Source organism: Medicago sativa, chromosome 5 (genome assembly GCF_051527215.1).
Source record: "Medicago sativa cultivar Bolivia chromosome 5, Bolivia_mono, whole genome shotgun sequence".
NCBI classification, from domain to species: Eukaryota; Viridiplantae; Streptophyta; class Magnoliopsida; order Fabales; family Fabaceae; genus Medicago; species Medicago sativa.
The window spans coordinates 41,281,617-41,302,107 of record NC_140753.1 but is presented as its reverse complement, the minus strand read 5'-3'; the positions used below and the strand labels follow the sequence as shown (position 1 = coordinate 41,302,107).

At 29.8% G+C, this 20,491-nt stretch overlaps 2 protein-coding genes and 1 non-coding gene across 3 annotated transcripts; 1 reads left to right on the top strand and 2 right to left on the bottom strand.

The window, feature by feature from the left end:
- Positions 1–1,913: 1,913 nt before the first annotated feature.
- LOC146922174 (uncharacterized) lies at positions 1,914–6,778 on the bottom strand. The gene is made up of 5 exons (XM_085711480.1): positions 6,706–6,778; positions 6,008–6,446; positions 4,977–5,905; positions 3,651–4,868; positions 1,914–3,577 (listed from the first exon to the last, which is right to left on the bottom strand). The coding sequence occupies exons 1-5, from the start codon at positions 6,776–6,778 to the stop codon at positions 1,914–1,916; spliced, it is 4,323 nt and encodes a 1,440-aa protein (XP_085567606.1).
- Positions 6,779–11,625: 4,847 nt separating this feature from the next.
- TRNAE-CUC (transfer RNA glutamic acid (anticodon CUC)) lies at positions 11,626–11,698 on the top strand. Its single transcript has one exon. It is a non-coding gene; the product is annotated as a tRNA-Glu (tRNA).
- A 3,855-nt stretch (positions 11,699–15,553) lies between these two features.
- Positions 15,554–17,899, bottom strand: LOC146922172 (replication protein A 70 kDa DNA-binding subunit C-like). The gene is made up of 9 exons (XM_085711479.1): positions 17,744–17,899; positions 17,316–17,583; positions 17,113–17,209; positions 16,915–17,042; positions 16,731–16,809; positions 16,507–16,642; positions 16,257–16,420; positions 16,014–16,137; positions 15,554–15,901 (listed from the first exon to the last, which is right to left on the bottom strand). The coding sequence occupies exons 1-9, from the start codon at positions 17,897–17,899 to the stop codon at positions 15,713–15,715; spliced, it is 1,341 nt and encodes a 446-aa protein (XP_085567605.1). The 3' UTR covers positions 15,554–15,712.
- Positions 17,900–20,491: the final 2,592 nt, after the last annotated feature.

The following is a 20,491-nucleotide window of genomic DNA, read 5'->3' as shown; positions in this document are numbered from 1 at the left end:
AAATGTTAACGAGTGCCCCCGGGGCACTCTTTAAGAGCCTAGAATAGTAACTTTTTATGAAAACTTGTGTATTTAATACATTGGAAATTGAACTGTTTGACTTTTTTAAAGAATAACTTTCTAATTTAGCAACTCTCCATTTGTCATTCTCTCTATTTCTTCCATTTGAAGAGATAAAGACACAATTTTTTTTAAATAAAATAAAAAGTAATTAATGATGGTGGATCCACTATCTATTTTATGTGTCTATCTCTCTCCAAATTGCATACTCCATTTATTTTACTAAATGAAGAGGACTCTTACCCAAAAAAAATAGGGTTGGAAAAAGCAACCATTGATTTCTAGGTAAATTTATCATGTTAAGTCGCCATTTTATATTAAACTATTGCATTTACCCGGCGTTGTCCGGGTTAGACATATTCAAGAAGATTAAAATTTTTTATGTATGATATCCGCAAATAAAATTGTTCACGAATTGGTATGTGACAAATATCTTAATAAATACACACGAATATAATAAAATAAACTATATTATAAATACTCGTAAATTTATAGATGCACATACAGATAAAATTAATGGGTTTTAGTAAAAATATTAACACATATAGATTAAAATAAACTTTTTTTAAGTTTTCAGACTCGCATAAATCCATATTCGTTATTAAATTAATAAAATTATACAATTTTTTTTGAAGGAAAAATTATACAATTGTTGTGTTACATGAAATAATATATAATTGGATCTCCTAATTAGAGATTTTTTGTTTGATTAGTAATTTTTGAATACCTGATTTGGAGTTTTTGAACTTCAGGAACAACATCGTTAATTATTAGTTTTGAATTATTATAGGGTGTGTTTGATACTCCCATTTTTTTTCCTTCTAAAAGTCCAAAATATAAAAAAAAATAAACATTTGCAAACAATTTTTAATATACAAAGTAAACTTTAATTTGAAACACGTAAGAATTTCTTAAGAAAAATACCTCTATATAATTTAAACTTAGCCAATTGCAATATCAACATAACGAGTGCATCTGAATTTTCAGACAAAAAGTCAATAAGTTCATTTGCATATTTTTCCGATAGTGTGCACGCGAGTTTCTCCCCTCATATGCGTATAATTGATAAGATCAAAAGTTTGTTGAGATATTTATGCCAAATTAAATATTGGTTTTAAAAAATAGGAAAATAATAAAAATATTGCGAATAAACGTGGAAGTGACACGCGACATAAAAAACCTTACTTTATATATATACTATTGATTGATTGATTGATTGATTATTTATAATTGAAGGATGTCGTATTTAATTTGTTGAGATATTTCTGTTACATAAAATATTAGGAATTCAATAAAAAGGTTAAGTAAAATATTTAATAGATAAGATCAAAAGTTTGTTGAGATATTTATGCCAAATTAAATATTGTTTTTAAAAAATAGAAAAATAATAAAAATATTGCGAATAAATGTGGAAGTGACACGTGGCATAAAAAAACCTTACTTTATATATATACTACTAGTGTAGTGACCCGGCGTTGCCCGGGATAGTCATAGAAAATATTAAATAAAGTTACGTTCATGGACACATACATGAAAAAAATTGAAATCCCAACTAATATTAAATAACGAACATAAAATAAGCTATCTAATCTTGGAATACAAAAGTAGTAATTAATAAGTTTAGTATGCAAAAATAAAATATAATAATGAAAAAAATTGAAATGATTTAAATTTAGAAATAAAAATTATTAACGAACATAAAATAAGCTATCTAATCTTGGAATACAAAAGTAGTAATTAATAAGTGTAGTATGCAAAAATAAAATATAATAATGTGATAATTGAAAGGAATAGTACTTTGTCGATAAAATTAAATCCCAACTAATGTATGAAAGACAAATCTACATATCTTGCTATATTAAGTTTTCAAATACTTCTTTGTATACAACATTAATTGTTGTATTTGGAAGAAGATCAACACTATTTTCAATAAGTATCCTTAGCCCTTGCTTACTTTTAACCCTTGAAAGAGCAACATACAGTTGACCATGACTAAAGACTGGTCTTGGAAGATACAACCCAACAACTGAAAGTGTCTGTCCTTGAGATTTGTTAATGGTCATACCAAAACAAATGGATACTGGAAATTGTCTTCTTTTAAACTTGAATGGTAGATTAAGGTTGTCTGTAATCATGCTCATTCTAGGAATGAGAACAATGTCTCCGATATTTGTCCCAGTCAGAATTGTGCACTCAAGGACGTTGTTTCCCAATTTTCGTACCTTCAATCTTGTTCCATTACACAATCCATTGGCTTGGTCGATATTTCTCATCAACATTATTGGGACTCCTACTTTCAGACACAATTTATGAAGAGGAAGTCCAGAACAATTTATAGCATTTAGGACCTCAGGGGAAAATGCATCCAACTCACTTTCTACATTTCCATCTTCCTTGCATATTGAATCAGAACTCAGATAAATCTTCTCCTCTCCAGGTATTTGTGACATGATATGATCGTTGACCTTTCCAACCAATTCAACGGTAGGGGCCAAAATTGTTCTTTCCTTAAAGTAGTCTGCATTTGACATGTTATTGATCAGATCAGGATAAACAAAATTTATTAAGTCATAAAACCCAGTTGAAGAGTTCTTGATAAGCATTTCTGATGGTATCTGTATTTCTGACTCACAATCTGTATGCTCTCCAATCTTACCGTCACCTATTTTCAACAACCATTGAGAGAATTCTGATACATCTGATGCATTTGAGCCTAACGATCCATTTAAAAGTCTCATGTTTTTCGTCAAACATATAACCTTACAGAAAGGCCATAAGTATGAAGAATTAATTGTTGCATTGACTATATCAAATTTTGATGCTCCAGGAACAACAGGTAAGATTTGTCTAAAGTCACCACCCAAAACCACAACTTTTCCTCCGAATGGCATATGCTTGTTATATGATGGGGATGATCTTAAAATGTCTTTCAAACACTTGTCTAATGCTTCAAAACACCATTTATTCATCATTGGTGCTTCATCCCAAATGATCAACTTAGCTTTTTTCAATAACTCTGCATGAGGGCTGCCTTGCTTGATGTCACATGTTGAATTTTCAGTTATGCATAATGGAATTTTGAATCGTGAGTGTGCAGTCCTTCCTCCTGGCAATAATAGGGATGCAATTCCACTGGATGCAACATTGAGAACAATATCACCTCTTGAGCGTATAGATGCTGATAGTGTGTTCCAAATGAATGTTTTGCCAGTTCCTCCATAACCATAAACAAAGAAAAATCCACCCATGTTTGAATAGATAGAGTCAAGAATAGTATCATAAGCATGTCGTTGTTCCCTTGTCAAAGAGGAGAGATTGTGTTGCAAAAAATCATCTAGAACATTTTTTTCATAATTCAACTCCTCAGCTATCAATCTTTCTTTAAGGTTATCAGTAACAACAGTTGTTGGATAAGGCATAGTTTCAAAATTCATTAAGGTATTACCATTATTTCGAAGTAGAGACTCAATCTCTGCAAGTGCTAGGTTTTTTATTTCCTCGTCTGTCAAGATCAAATCTGTATACATAAAATATTAGTGATAATGATATTATAAAAATTAATAAATTTAGATTAAACATAAAATATGTACCTTTGTAGCCTAATCTTTTTCTTTGATTGTAAAGAATATCATCTGAAAGGTCTTTCCAACACTTATTCCAAACCATTTGAGGAGTAGTCATGTTTTTTGATATTAACAATACTGCAAATAATCTCCTAAGATAATATGCCGATGCCCAATAACTTGCCTCCTTTATTGCCTCAACGAATTCTTTATCATCTTCTAATAATCCAAGGGAAAAACATGCTTCTTGAAAGGTTTTGCAAATTATACCATTCACCTTCTTGATATCTTCATAACTTGTGCACCCTTTTTGAACATTTAATAACAATCTTAGGTAAAAATCTTGACCACCTGATGGAGGCATATGTGATATGAGACCAACAGAAAATCCTTGCTTTCTTGGAGTCCATTTAGACTGGTCTTTCTTCCAAACGAATTTAGTTGGGAAGTCGACATAAGAAATGTTTCTTGCTTCTTCATAAATTTTATTCGCCTCCATCCAGCCTAAAAACATTGATTTCTTTGATTCAGCTCTCTCTATGACTTCATCAATTTTTTCATAATCTTTATAGATGACACTCTCTTCATTTTCGAGATGAAATGGCAATCTTACAACTGCAGGCTCTCTATAGTGGATATCAAATTCAAACAATCTCCATGATGCTTCACATGCAGAAACATATCTACAATCATAATAATTTTTTATTTCATCAACAACTTTTGTTGAATCAGCAGACACATCATTATGAAAAAGTCTAGTTGTAACTCTATCGTTTCCCTTGTGGACATATTTAAAGAGATATTTTATAGCACTGGTTTGACATGTGTACTCAACATTAATGTGCGCTTTATATTTTAGAAGTAGCCATGGATTGTATGGAACAACGTATCTATTATCCAACGTACATTTCTTCTTTGTGATAACCCTTCCATCATCTCTTCTTCTATACTTGGGAAAACCTCCTTCATCGATATTAGTTCTGATCTTGAACTCTTTGGGAAAATGTTTAGTGCATTTCTTATTACTCATGCACGGAGAGTTCGTATTTAAATGTCCACATGGTCCGTGAACCATGTATTTTTGAACTGCATCAAATAAGTCAGGATTTGTAAGCTTATCTAGAATTTCAGCAGATATAACTTTATCAATGTCTTCAGGCGTCTTCGGTTTGAATTGTGCGTGGACAAACAATAAAATGTGGGCATGTGGGAGACCACGTTTCTGAAATTCAATTGTGCACGTATCTGCAAATTTATAAAAGCATTGGATATATTATATGATTAGCGAAGAGATATACTATTGTATTTAATTAAATTAATATTACCCAAGCTTTTTGATTTGGATACACTTACATGCACTTATTTTTCCAAACACATTGCCGCTCTTAAGGTCTTTAATTAACTCAGATAATTTCATCTTGAAGATTCTGCAAAGAATGTCTGGTCTATCCTCTGCCTTCAATCCTCTTTTTTGGACAAACCTCTTGATTTCGGGCCATTCAGGATTGCATGTGATTGTAATAAATAAGCTTGGGTATCCAACATATCTACATATTGCAAATGCATCCTTGCAATTATTGAACATGTATCTCGGTCCGCCGGTGAACGTTGATGGCAATATAATTCTTTTCCCAGTTGCAACAGCACTTGTTTCCCCTCGCACCATGCACTTATGCAACCCTTTGTATTGTTCTACTCTTAATTTAGGCTGGTTAAATCTATAAAATTGCAATCTCTGAGACTCAACCATTGTATATACGTCCACCAAAAACTGCTGAAGTAGTCTCCGTGAGTGAAGTAGTATAGGAGAATCACCATATCTCTCTTGTATCCTATATGCAAAGTACTCTAACATGCTGATAAATTGTCTTTGACAATTTTTACGAATACGGTATGATTCACGTATTGGAATATCATTCGTGAACCCGTCTTCACCATAAGGAAACAACAATGGATATTGCAAGGCAAGATATTTTGGATGTAGAGGATCAATACGTTGTAGTGACTTTGACTGTGTCTCAATAATTATATCTCTTTCAATGAGGTAGGCATCAATATCCCCAACAACTAACGCTGCAACCTCAGATGCTGTGGGTAAGTTATGTGTTCTTCCGTCCTTGGTTCTCCTTCGAATTAATCTTAGCTTGATATCAGAAAATTCTCCCTCTTTGTATCGATCTCTAGCACATCTAAACGACTTTGCTAGCTCATTTTTATCATCTACCATGGTCTTCAAGTCTTTTACAATGTCAACATCCAACCTATGAACACCACCTGATGACCTACAATGAAATACAATGTGTGTAATTTACATAGATATACATGTCAATAAAGCTAAAAAGCTGAACATATTATGTATAGAAACAATGGTAGAAATTGAATACCTAAGAGCATGTATTCTATTATCAACTTCATTTTCAGTGTCATATATATAAAGTTGAGAAAATTTAGGTCTCTGGTCACTCGAAGGTATCAAACTTCCAATAGAATGATAATTTTGACCTCCTATCCTGAAAATGGGCGGAGAAGTACCCTTGTTTAAAGAATGATCAATTTTCCCGGCCATTGATGTGAATGCAAACATTGCATTGAATGATCTGAGGTTTTTCAGGAAATGACGACTTTTAGCATCCTTATTCGTATGCAGGTCTTGGAGAATTTTTGGAGCTTGTTTCAGCACAGGTAGTTCTACCTTTCCATCTGAGCAACATAGTGAAAACTTTGGACGACTTGTATCCACATTTTTGTTCAATCTTTCATTGTACCACATGTTTGCCCCACACTCCTCACATTGATAGATAGGATCCCCAAAGTCAGATATGCCTTGTCAAAAAGAAAGATAACTTAGTTAGAAGAACATGTTAATAAAACCAAAGGGAAATACGTTTGACTACAATTAACATACCTTGTTGTAGATGAGTGTTTGCATTATCGTTTGTAAGCACATCCTTGTAGTTCACATATATTGTTAAGGTTTACAACATTTAGATTTAGATAATATTGACATGGAAAGCTTATTATAATATACATTATAAAGTAAATATAAAAAAGACTTATATTAATATAAAAATGATTTGTAGACCTTGCACATCTTCATCAGAACTGAAAGGATCATAATCTTCAAGTTCATCCAAATTGACATCATCAAATCCCATTTCATCTGCATGAGGATAGTTATACTTATCGTATCTATATAAATGTAGCTAAATAGTTTGTTAGGAGAAGTTCACGATACCAGGAAGATCAGCCAAAGGATCAATCAAATGTGCATCATTATTTGCAAATGAAAGAATTGGTTCTGGATAAATTGGATTTCCATCCACTGCAGACGTACTTGAGGAGCCGAACATAGAATCTTGTACTACATGTTTGTCTTTATGCAATGGATTACTGATTTAAAATATAGAGTAAGACTCGTTTTGTAATGTAATTATTAACTTAAAATTAACTCAGAATAGCAAAATTGATTCAGAGAAAATAATTGCAACCTTCTTGTATCCATAATTTCTTCTCTGGAAGCTGTCACATTTTGAACTGGTTCATAGATTGTTGTCTCGTTATCTATTGGTATTGTTGTCCCTATAAATACACATTTAAAAATTGAGAAAATTGCTGACAATAGATGTTATTTAATATTCCTTCAAAAATAGATGGTATTTAATATATAAATAAAATTGTTTAAAAATGATTCATGATTAATACTGATTTTTTTTTTTTTAAGTTCTAGGAAATAAATAAGAAATAATGAAAATTATACCTTTCTCGGTTAGAGTAGATAAAGGAGTCATGTGGTGAGAGAACATCGTCCGGTGTGGGGGATTTTGTGTTACATTTTCCTCGGTACTGTTGGTTTGAAAGTTATTCATCTCAGCTGAACAAATAAAATTTCATAAACATATAAGTAAAATTTTTTTTACACTTTGTTAAGTACTTATGTGTGTTGTGTTTGTATGTGTATGTCTATAAACACACACACGCCTATTCAAGATGGCGTTGTTTCCTTCAGGAAAAAAAATAGATGACATTGTTAGCTCTAGAAAAACAAAGTTGACAACGTCAAGAAAAAAAAGTTGTCGCTGTAAAAAAAAATCTATTTTCATGTTCCTTTTTTTTTTTTTGAAGGAATATTTTCATGTTCCTATTTGTTTGTTTCTGGCTAAAAAGTAATTATGAATTGAGCATCCTAGGTCTAATGTGTACACAATATTTTCTTGAATATGCTAATCCTATGACGATCCTTAGTTATAATACTTTTGTCTAGATAATAAACACAAAAAATCTTGTCTCCAACTTATTATATATAATACAAATTAAAAATCACTTTATAGTTCCATAGCTTGAATGACAATGTTTGGAATCGAAATTTCACAATTGTGTGTGTGAATTTAAGTGTGTGTGTGTGTGTGAAATTATCACATCGTCTAGGGATCAATATTTTTTTTTTACGGTGCCTATATGAATCCACTAAATATGTAAGATTGTAGACTTAAGAAATTAAATTAAATTGTGGAATACATAGATAGAAAACATACCGATCAACACTTTGTTTGGATGATTGTGGGTCGGTTGCATTTTTCTTTTTCCGTTCATAATAAGTCGTCTCTTCAGTCGTGCTTGTCTTGTATCCATATTGTATATGGAGGTCTGACAAAAAAACAGATTAGTTTTTAAACACCGGACATCAATATAGTATGGTGAGACCTAGGCTGCCTTTGAAAATTGGTGGGCAATTTACCCAAACCAATAAAAAACAGCCAAGTGTAATCCATAATAAAAATAACATTCATTATTTTATTTTGCAATTTTAACATGTATTTTATTATTTGCATATTCACCCCATTTTAAATTAATATCATTTTACGATTTAAACCATCAAATTAATTAAATTACCCCTTCAATCCAATCACTCAGCAACAACACGCATTCATTCCAATTATAAATGACTTTGCAAAATTAATTAAAAATAAAAAATACCACAGATGCAAAATTAATTAAAAATAAAAAATACCACAGATGAAAATGAGAATCGAACCAGGGAAAACCTACCCGTCATCACTTTTTTAACCACTTGAGCAAGACGTCTTTTAGGAAGTTAATTGGAATGCAACATATAATATTATTATTGAGCAATGTAATTCTTTGGGCAGTGCCTTATATTAAAAATCAATTTATATATGTATATTTTTTTTTAGGGAATATGTGTATATATATGAAAATAGTATTTTTTTTGAGCAAATAGTAAATATTTCTAACATAAAACAATATGAATTCTTTCATTTGATTTTTTTTTTTGGTCTTAGATGAAGTGGTAATCCACTGAAATTAAACTCACACAACTGTGAGGTCCCGGGTTCAAACCCAGGTCACGACATCCGGCCTTGCAGTTTCGGCATTTGCCAGTTAAGCTAGGACTTCTAGACTGATTTTTTTAATTTTAAATATTATTCTTTTATATAAATAAATTCATGTTATTTATCTAGATTCGATGAACTACAACAATATTTCATTTGTGATCAACTAAATTGTGATTTATTTTAGGTTCGACATTTCTTTTGAATCATATGAACTATATAAAGGTATTGAATGAAAATTTTCAAGATAAATGTAATGTTTCTATTAAATATTTTTGCCTTTTATATGCAAAAAAATCTGTTAAATATTTGCATTACGCTTGCTGAGGATTTTATTTGCTTATAGTTATATCTACCGATGCAAATTTTTTTGTATTCATATAAGAAATTTAATATGATAAAATTTTGAAAACTAATAACTACTTTTAAAATATCAACGTTAATGTAGTGTTTTTATTAAATATTTTTTATTTTATTTGCAAAACATGTTAAATAATTGCACTACACTTGTCGCAAAATTTATGTGTGTATAGTGCGGAAGCAAATTTTTATGTATCAACATGAGAAAGTCAATATGATAAAATTTTCAAAACTCATGATTATTTTAAAAACAAATAAATTGGAATTCAACGAAACCATGTCTTCTACCAAGACATTACTGGGGAAGCGGGAGCCCTTCTGAAAGAAGTTATTCAGGAGAAGATGAAACTCTTTTTACTTCCGGAACAAGTAGAAAAAAATTGATTAATAATATCATATCTTTATTATTTTCACTAGCAGAAAGACGAACACTACTGGACCCGTCTGTCCGCTCTTTTTGGATCATTGAAAGTTGAGACTAATTTTGGAAGGAGAAAAAATCAGCTCGAAAGAGCCAAACGAGGCTATTTTCTAGTCCATACTATTTGGACCAGAAAAAATGGACAAATCTCAATGACCCAAATAAGTAAGTAGAAAGTCAAGAGCTAGCAAGCTAGAAATAGTCACTTTTGTGGCAAGAGATGATGTGTTGTTAGATGCAACATATTCAAGTAAGCAAATAAGCAAGTTCAGAAAGTTATACCGACGACGATCATAGGTTTCCCCTAATCGTCCGGTTTAGAGTTGTGTCATGACTTAGCAAGTGAAGGCATTGATGCGTAAATCGTATCTTGGCATTGCGGTTTTAGTTTCCCCTTAACCGCCATGACACATGTAAGATGAGAAGCCTATAACAAGTAAGATAAGCCTATGACGGGTCTAGCATGCACTACCGTCTAGGGAAGCAAGACTCCACACACGTATAATCAACCGTCAGGTTGTATTGTAGACACGTGGCGACGATAGGTTTTCCCCTGAGGTTGCCTATAGCCTAGGGTTAGGTGGAACTCACTGAGACATTATGTCTCATCCCAATCCTTATTTGTTTCAGATATCAGGATGGTTTGCAAGCTAGTAGTCGAATGGATGCTGCGACAAGTGTTGGTTCGTACCCGATGCCGGATGTTGTGGATCTTCAAGGATGTATACATTATGTATTAGGAAAGTTTAAGGTGTAATCTCTTGTACGAACGCATGTTGTTGTATAAACATTCATTTGAAGTCTTATTGTTGTAAATTTTAATGTATCCAGTACTAAAGATAACGCACGTGCTAGACTTTCTAGATACGTCTAGTATGGGTGTTACAATATATCTTTCCTATTCTGACTCTCTATGAAAAAAAAACAAAATATATAACAAATAACACATACTCCCTCCGTTTCAAAATGAGTGTCGCTTTAGCCAAAAAAAATTGTTTCAAAATGAGTGTCGCTTTCAGTTTCCAATGCAATAATAATTTTTTCTTTTCAATTATACCCTCCAATTAATACTCTGCACACTACTTCCAAAGTATTACTTTTAAAACTAACCAATAGTTAATAAGGATAATTTGGTAAAATAATCATTCTCTTTCTTTTAATCATTGCATTTCTTAATATGTGTGTAAACACCTAAAACGACACTCATTTTGAAACGGAGGGAGTATAACAAATAGATAAGAGTAAATTCAATATTTAAACAAAGTGTAACAAATTGTATATGTCTGTTTTTTCCTTGTCATTTAAAAAAGATAATGGATGAGTGTAAATTCAAATATTTAAAAAGTGTAACAAACACACTATTTACTTTTTTGGTTACCACACAAAATATATCGTGCAACAAACATGATATGTCTAGTTTTTTTCTTTTATCCTTAAAAAAATTTAACAAACTAGATCAAATATATGTCACTATAAATACAAGAAGAAAGACGGACACTCTGCTCTTTTTATTGGACTAACGCGTGTAGATTATCAATATTTTATAGAAATTTTTTGTGTAAATTACAAACGATACTTATATAAAATTTTTGATATAGATTAAAATATAAGTATAGATATTTGTGACTTTTAAATGTAACAAACCATAGTTATCTTTCTTCCAAAAAAAAAAATCATACTTGTCTTTTTCAATGACAACAATAATATAACAAATATAACAAAAATTCTTATCTTTTTTAATAATACCAACAATATAACATCATTATAAAAAAAAATTGTTTATGGGTATAGTTAGAATAATAAAAAGTCAGTCCAACATCTTCCCAAAACTCCCTATTCTCTTTATATATAATATAGATAAACAATAATATCCGTTGTAGTCTAGTTGGTCAGGATATTCAGCTCTCACCCGAAAGACCCGGGTTCAAGTCCCGGCAACGGAACCATATTCACTTGACCAAAAAAAAAATCAATAATAAAAGAGACTTTTTAAGATGAATTATAGTCCATCCAAATTAGCATCAGAGAAAATCGAACATGAGACCTTAAGGAATAATAAAAGGAAGATTATCATCCATAGACTGAGATAAAATATTTTCAAAAGAGCAATTAGAGAGTAAAATAGTGACTCTTATCATATGTGAGTCATCTTAACATATGTGAGATGCAATATTTATTCTTGGAAAATTATATGGAATCAAGTTGGCAAAACAAATTTTTGTTTCTCTTTTCACTGATTCACGTTCTCTCGATCAATGCAATCATAAAATCTCAAAAACATAAATTTATTTTCTTTTGGAATTATTATGGAATCATTCATATTTGTTTTATTTAGTTTATTTACAAAAAAAAATATTTAAAAGATCTCTGGTCTATACTATTTGGGTCATTGAGATTTGTCCATATTTTTCTGGTCCAAATAGTATGGACTAGAAAATAGCCTCTTTTGGCTCTTTCGAGTTGGCTTTTTCTCCTTCCAAAATTAGTCTCAACTTTCAATGATCCAAAAAAGAGCGGACAGATGGGTCCGGTAATGTCTATCTTTCTGCTAGTGAAAATAATGAAGATATGAAACTATTAATAAATTTTTTGCTACTTGTTCCGGAAGTAAAAAGAGTTTCATCTGCTCCTGAATAACTTCCTTCAGAAGGGCTCTCGCTTCCCCAGTGAATGTCTTGGTAGAAGATATGATTTCGTTGAATTCAAATTTATTCGTTTTTAAATACGCATGTATCTAAACGAGAAAATAATCATGAATTTTGAAAATTTTATCACATTGACTTTCTCATATCGATACATAAAAATTTGCTTCCGCACTATAAGCACATAAATTTTGCGACAAGTGTAGTGCAATTATTTAACAATGTTTTGCTAATAAAATAAAAAAATATTTAATAAAAACACTACATTAAGGTTGATATTTTAAAAATAATTATTAGTTTTAAAAAAAAAATCATATTAACTTTCTCATATGAATACATAAAAATTTGCATCGGTAGATATAAGCAAACAAAATCCTCACCGAACGTAATGCAAATATTTAACATTTTTTTTACATATTAAAGGAAATAATATTTAATTGAAACATTACATTTATCTTGACAATTTTCATTTAATACCTTTAAATATATGGTTCAAAAGAAATGTCGGATTTAAACTAAATCACAATTCAGTCGATCACAAATGAAACATTGTTCTAGATAAATAGTATGAATTTATATAAAAGAATAATATTTAAAATTAAAAAAAATCAAATGAAAGAATTCATATTGTTTTATGTTAGAAATATTTATAATATATATGTTGCATTCCCATTCCCTTCCAAAAAGTCATGTTGCCCAAGTGGTTAAGTAAATGATTAAGGGTATGTGTACCCGATCGACTCTCATCATTGGTATTTTTTATTTTAAATTATTTTTGCAAAATCATTCTTAATGACTGCATGTCGTTGGCTGAATGATGAACCTAAATTTGGAAAGAAAAAAAAGGTTGGAGAGTGATTGGATTGAAGGATTGGATTGAAGGGGAAATTTAATTAATTTGATGGTTTAAATTGTAAAATGTCATTAATTTAAAATGGGGTGAATATGCAAATTATAAAATACATGCTAAAATTGCAAAATAAAATAATAAAAGTTATTTTTATAATGGAGTACACTTGGCTGTTTTTTATTGGTTTGGGTAAATTGCCCACCAATTTCCAAAGGTAATTTAGAAAAAACCATATAGTATATATAACTATAAAATAATGAGAACCGGAACGTAAAAGAATAAAAAAAATCAAAGAATGACTACCGGAGAAAAAAACAGGATGACAATAGAAAAAATAAATCAAAGATAAAGTGCATATATTTTATGAAAACTATATATATGTATACCAATCGTTTATATTGGGTGTTCTGCCTATATACGGCGTCTTTACTTTGTAGTCTCTTAATCACCGATTTCAGTTTGTTTTGGATAGAGATCTGGTTTTTAAATAAGTAAAGACACGCGTATAAGTTGTTTTTTAATTCTCTCAAAAATAAAGTTGTTTTTTAATCGACTTATAAATAGGCTTATATCTAGGGACTATCATGGATTTTTAAATTAGTAGCTTATCTTTTTTCTTTTAAAGCGAGAAAATAGCTTATCTTTTTTGTTTTTTTTTTTAAAGAAAATAGTTTATCTTTGTGATTCAAACAATAGATTATCACTAAATTAAACTTGTTTAAATTCGTTACCAAAGCCCTGCATTTAAGAAGGAAAAAAAAACAATATGATACGCCTTGGATATAATAAGTTTATTTGAAGTTTTGAAATTTAGTAACAATAGGATTTTTTTTATTAGGAAAAAAAAAAAAGGAATCTTTTCCAATAATCTTTTTTGAAAAACTAAAGTTTGTTATTTTGAAACAATATTTTTTAAACAAAGTTTTGTTATAAAACAAAATTTGTTTTTTGTTATCTTCAACACTTAAATATATGTCACATTGTGTGAATCTAGTATTGGTTGATACTATAGTTGATAGTTGAAGCCTTGACTTTGATCAAAGGAGTTGGAGGAAAGTTAAATTTTTCGTAACTTTTGGTTAATGTGAAGTTGAAATAATTTTTATTTTGTTTTACAATTATTGAAAAATATGTGTACAATATTAAGATTGTTGATAATTATTTGTTATAGAAGAAAGATAATGTGTGTTAAAAAAATAAGAATTTGATGTTAATATATTTAAAAATATGAAAATTTATTAGTGGATTAAAATAATTGTTAAGAAAAGGTGGAAAAAACAAAAAATACACTTCCTTAATTTGATGTTAATATTTCAAAACGTCACATAAAAAGAAATAGATAGACTATTCAAGTTGAACATAATTTTTACCGGTGGTGAAACAATATATAGAACTCTTCTTTCACTTAATTTTTTCTGGTAGAAATTCTTTACGTTTATTTTGAACCTTACATAGTTTAGAAAGTTTTTTTGTTGGTGGAATCTAATTTTGTTTAAAGATTGGTGAGTAATCTTTTGTATATTACATTCTCCACATAAACACAAAATAAAAACAGTAAAACAGTTATATTGATCTCTACTTTAAATTCATTTTAAACCTACATATTTAAGAAATATGGTAATGGTAATTTGGAAAAGAAATTAAGGAAGATATTAAAGTACAGAAAACAGAGATAAATAAGAGTGTATGATAAAAAGATATGAAGTAGAAAACAATATATCCAAAAGAAATTTCACTAATCAGAAAAAATTAACAAAATCCAAGCATGCAATGCAATATTTAAGTAAAAAGACTAACAAAATTCGAAATATGCAAATTCTATAAAATAATGATAAATGACTAAAAAAAAATGCTTAAAAGTGAAGAGGATCCAAAACTATGTCGTGTATGAATTTTTTGGTCACTTGTTGGAACATTTCAGCACCATCTTTATTCACCCTCCATTTTAATAACCTTTCTCAGCTTGCTGGTGGATAATTTTCCATCACCACTAAATTCACCGACAAACTTAGCATACACAATTTCATGACTCTGAGATGAAAAAGGGGTCTCTAAGTTTGAAGATAAAGGACTTTGTAGATTTGATGGATTCATCTCACTTTCAACATCAGATACAATAGCCTGATATAATCATATATAAAAAATTAAAAAAATGATTTCGTGAAAATGACAAAGTTAAAACGATTTTAAGATAGAAAAGACAAAGTTAAAACGATTTTAAGATAGCTGACCTTCGTTGTATTGACCAAGTTCTCATTGTTAGCAGATAATTTAGAACATTCAGTTTGCAACGAATCCTGAAAAAAAAAAAAAAAAAAAAAAAAAAAAAAAAAAAACACGATCATAACTAATTTTTGTTCAAAATCATCATACAATCAAAAACAATTAATGAACAAAAAAATTTCAAAAAACATAATCGATATTAAAAATATAATTAATTCTTCTAAAAAAAATCGCAACTTTAATCAGACCTGTTCCAATTTGTACATCCCAATAGCGTTGCTTCTTAATGAATCGTCAAAACACAATCTTGATACTGTGAAACTTTTCTGCTCCATATTGTTGAATAAATCTTTTTTTACCCGAACCTTGAACAAAAATTTGTGTTCTTTGAAAGAGTCGATTTCTCGAGGATATAACTCATCAATTTCACCCTAATTATCAAGGAGTAAATTTTAGTAATGAATTTACAATAACATTATCAATCAATCAATAAATGAAATTTAAAAAAATAAATAAAATTAAAGTGTAAATTTAATATCTTACCCTTGCAACATAAGACTCTTGAAGGTCAACAACACTTTTCTTCAAAAACTTTGCACTTTCACCGTCAAATATAACAAAAATAGCTGAATCGGTGTGATCAACCACCTTAATTTGAATGTTATACCTATTTAAATCACACCAACGTCAAAATGAGTGTAAGCCTTGGTAACATTGTAAATAAAATTTAAATAAAATTCAAGAAGTGCGATTTTCAAAAATGAAATGAAAGGGAGTCTTAAGTACCTAAAGACAAATGAATCAAAGTCATCCTTGCATCTCCAACAGTGATATCTACCATCTTTCTCTCTAACCCCAGCCAAACAATTCTTTGATGGACATCCACGATACGACCATCGTGATTTAGAGTATGTGTCTTTTACAATACCATATGTGACAAAGGAACCGTCCTGAAAATACTCTTTCATGTTTCATATATTGTTTTTTTGAATAAGTTTTTTAAAATTATATGGGGGTAATGTACATAACAACATACCTCTTGACAATTGTTTAACTCTGCGATTGTTTTGTAAGTTGACATTTTCAAGAAGTCGTCTTCTAAGGAGTATCTTGTATCTGTAATTAACTTGGGCAATGATTGAGAACTTGATTTTAAATTGAGTTCTTTATACCTAACATATAAATACAAACATAAATTAGTTTTTATCTTAAAAGTTAGAATAGAATATAATTGATTTGTAATAAGAATACCTGGTTTGCAATTGTTGAACTTCAGGAATATCAGCGTTAATTATTAGTTTTGAATTATTATAGGGTGTGTTTGATACTCCCATTTTGCCTAAAAGTCGAAAGATGAAGAAGAAAAATAAACATTTGCAAACAATTTTTAATATACACACTAAACTTTAATTTGAATCAGGTAAGAATTTTTTAAGAAAAATACCTTTATATAATTTAAACTTAGCCAATTGCAATATCAAAATAACTGGTACATCTGGATTTTCAGACATAAAGCCAATAAGTTGACTTGCATATTCTCCCCAAAGTGTGCACCTGAGTTTCTCCCCTCCTCTGCAAATAAATTAAATTATAAATCACAAAAGTTTATCAATGTGGAACAAAAACATTAAATAATATTTACTCAAGATCATCCAACTCCAGAGGCAAAAAATTGGTTGATTGAACACCACTTTTGTATTCTGTGAGTTCCCCCTTTGCAGCTAATACTCCATTAATATCTTACAAAAATGTGAAAGGTGAAGTTAATATCCAACGCAATAAAAAAACAAAACTATAACAAATTAATAGCCAATAAATATAAGAATTAAATCATTAAAAAAATACCAATTAGGTGTGAATCTTCATTCCTAGCCTTAAAAATTTCATCATATGATGTGAACTTGAATGTATAAAAAGGAACAATTGAGTCATCAACCAGCTCGACGGTGGTCATATCCTTAAAAAATAGTCTATAGTCATGGCAAGTTGGTTTAAATTTATAGTTGTTCTTAGAAACTGAGATATTTGTTATCTCGTAACACATTCCCTCAACCAACATAGATTGATATTTTGCAACTTTGTCACTCCACACAGTACATTGAATCTTGCTCCCCTAGAATATTAGAAAGAACAAAAGTCAACAAAAATTGTGAATAATAAAACAAAACAAATAAAAACCGGTAAAGATTAATGATAATATAAAAAATAACTTTAAATAATGTAAAATCATGTTAGTTTATAAAAGTTAATAAGGAAAAAGAACTGATGCATACTTTTTCATCCATGAAAACCATATCGATTAAATCAACCTGGTCTCTATCTTTAAAGTTTGGCATTCTCCACATTCTAATGATCCTAATCTTGAATCTCCATACTCTGTACTTATTATTGATTGTTATGCTATCAATGAGGTCAAATTTGACAGCCATAATTTCTGAAAAAGAAAATTAGAAACCAAATTGATGAAATTTATTGGTTAAATAGGACTCAAATTTGAATGAAGGTATTGCAAGTGTGCATAAACATGATTAGAAATTTTTAAAATGCTGTTTAAAAATTCGTCTACAAAAATCAAAAAATAATAATAACAAAAAGATGAAAACATGTTATATAGGTGTTAGTTCAAGCACCTGAAACTCGTAGGTGTTTGTAATGGATGCCAACAACAATAGTTCAAGGATCTGGAAAAAAAAAACAATTAGTAAACTCGCTCGTAGGTGTTAGTTCCCTCTTATATTATATATAAAAATAAAAATCTAAGCATAAGTAAGAGAAACAATAGTATAGATGTTTGTCAAACCTGGAGAAAGAAAATGCTTAGATCAAAAGAAGATTTGAGTTTCAGTTTCTGCTCAAAATATGTGATTACGTGATTAAAAAATTCTCCTTTATTTATAGTTAAAAAAAAAAAGAAACCGAAGCCTTTTTTTTCCTCAATGAAAAAAACTAATTGAATAATATGGTGCTAAAAGATTAGATAGTAACTAATTGAAACTTCTTTTCCTAAAAAAAAAAAGAAATATTTAATGGCTAGTATTGAAAGTATTATATATAGTTTGTTGAGACATTTTGGCTACATAAAATATTAGAAATTAAATATAAAATTAAATAAAAATATTTCAGGTCCTGAAATATTATTATTAAAACTAGTATTTGGACCCGTGCGATGCACGGGAAGTTGATTATCTCATCGACTAATAAAAGTGGTAGTTGATCATGAAATGAAATAATAGTTGTTTTTTTTTTTGACAAGATGAAATAATAGTTGTTGTAATAGTTGTTGTTGAGCATTAATTAATGCTTTCAAAAGATTACAACAACAACAACCGAACATTCTATATGGACTAAAATATGTTATAATGTTCTATCATAATCTATATTTAGATTCAACTCATTAATCTATAAATCTTTTTTAATAGTTTCTCTTACAGACTTCCTAGGTCTTCCATTACATCTTGTAATATGACTATGCGCTATTTGATCTACTCTTCTTACTACAAAATCTACCTGATTCTCTCTACTTGTGGAAACCACCTAAACCTATTATACACAATATTTATATTATAGCTGCTACCCCAACTATCTCTACAATGTTGTCATTTCTAATCTTATCCCATCTAGTTTTACCGCACATCCAACACAACATCTCCATCTCCGCACAAATACTTTATTATCGTGTTGGTTCTTAAACTAACACTATGTTCCATAAAACATCGCTGGTTTGACAACTGTCTGATATTTTTGGACTTCAACTTTTCATCTACTCATCTTACTACATAATCTACATGTTTTCCCTCTACATGTCCAAACCACCTAAACCTATTTTTCACAATATTTATGCTATAGTTACTCCCAGCTACCTCTACAATGTTGTCATTTCTAATCTTATCTCATCTAGTCTTAGCACACATCCAACGCAACATCCACATCTCCGCGCAATAACTTTATTATTGTGTTGGTTCTTAAACTCCCAACACTCTATTGCATAAAACGTTGCTAGTCTGACACATGTCTGGTACTTTTGCACTTCAACTTAAACGATACGTTTGCATCACATAAAACACCCCAAGCCCTTCTTCATTTCAATCATCCAACTTGAATACGATGATTTACATTTTCTTTTATTTCTACATCATTTTGTACTATGAGCCCAATATATTTAAATTGTGTAACTTGTATGATATGATCTCCAACTTTAACCTCTAAGGTAAAACTACTTCGTCTTTTACTGAAATTACATTACATAATGTGTCTTACTTCTACTCAGACGAAAGTCATATGCTTCTACGACTTGTCTCTAAGTCTCTAACATCCCATTCAATTCCTTCCTCGACACTCCAATTAAGACTACATCATCTTCAAAACGCATTCATCTCAGTGCAAGTTGTTGGATGTGTTTGGAAAGCCATATGTTTCTAAGTCATCCATCTAACTCTCCGATATAGCATTCAATTCCTCCCTCAACGCATCTATGGCTTATCACATCAGAGAGATTGTTGATAAGAATTATTTAAAATCTTTTTTTTTTGGTAGTGTGAATTATTTAAAAATCTATTGTTGACCCTATTATAATATAATAGATCCAAAAATTAGGAAGAAAATTTGCAACAACCTTTTTGGCTCCAAAAAGTTATCTAGGAGACTTAATAACTTTTATAAATAACATAAGATACGCGATCATATTCTAAAAACTAAAAAAATAACAAAAACGTAAGAAGAAAATTTGCAACAACTTTTTTGGCTACGAAGAGTTGTCTAAGAAACTTAAGAAGTTTTATAAATCAGATATGCAACCATTTCCTAAAACTATTAAAAAACTGCAAATATTAAGGAAGGAATTTTGCAACAACTTTTTTGACTCCAAAAGGTTATCTAAGAGACGTAAGAACTTTTATAAATAGGATATGCGACCATCTTATAAAAATATTAAAGAAACGAAAAAAATAAGGAAGGAAATTTGCAACAACTTTTTGGGCTCCAAAAAGTTGTCCAATATACTTAAGAACTTTTATAAATAAGAT

Excerpts from the sequence above, each read along its gene's own strand:
- LOC146922174 (XM_085711480.1), bottom strand. The coding sequence starts at position 6,778 with ATGGGATTTGATGATGTCAATTTGGATGAACTTGAAGATTATGATCCT. Across the intron at positions 5,906-6,007 it reads AATAGAATACATGCTCTTAG|GTCATCAGGTGGTGTTCATA; the intron begins GTATTCAATTTC and ends ATTTCATTGTAG. Across the intron at positions 3,578-3,650 it reads AAAAAGATTAGGCTACAAAG|ATTTGATCTTGACAGACGAG; the intron begins GTACATATTTTA and ends TTATGTATACAG.
- LOC146922172 (XM_085711479.1), bottom strand. The coding sequence starts at position 17,899 with ATGGCTGTCAAATTTGACCTCATTGATAGCATAACAATCAATAATAAG. Across the intron at positions 17,584-17,743 it reads TGGTTTTCATGGATGAAAAA|GGGAGCAAGATTCAATGTAC; the intron begins GTATGCATCAGT and ends CTAATATTCTAG. Across the intron at positions 17,043-17,112 it reads CTGGAGTTGGATGATCTTGA|AGGAGGGGAGAAACTCAGGT; the intron begins GTAAATATTATT and ends ATTTATTTGCAG.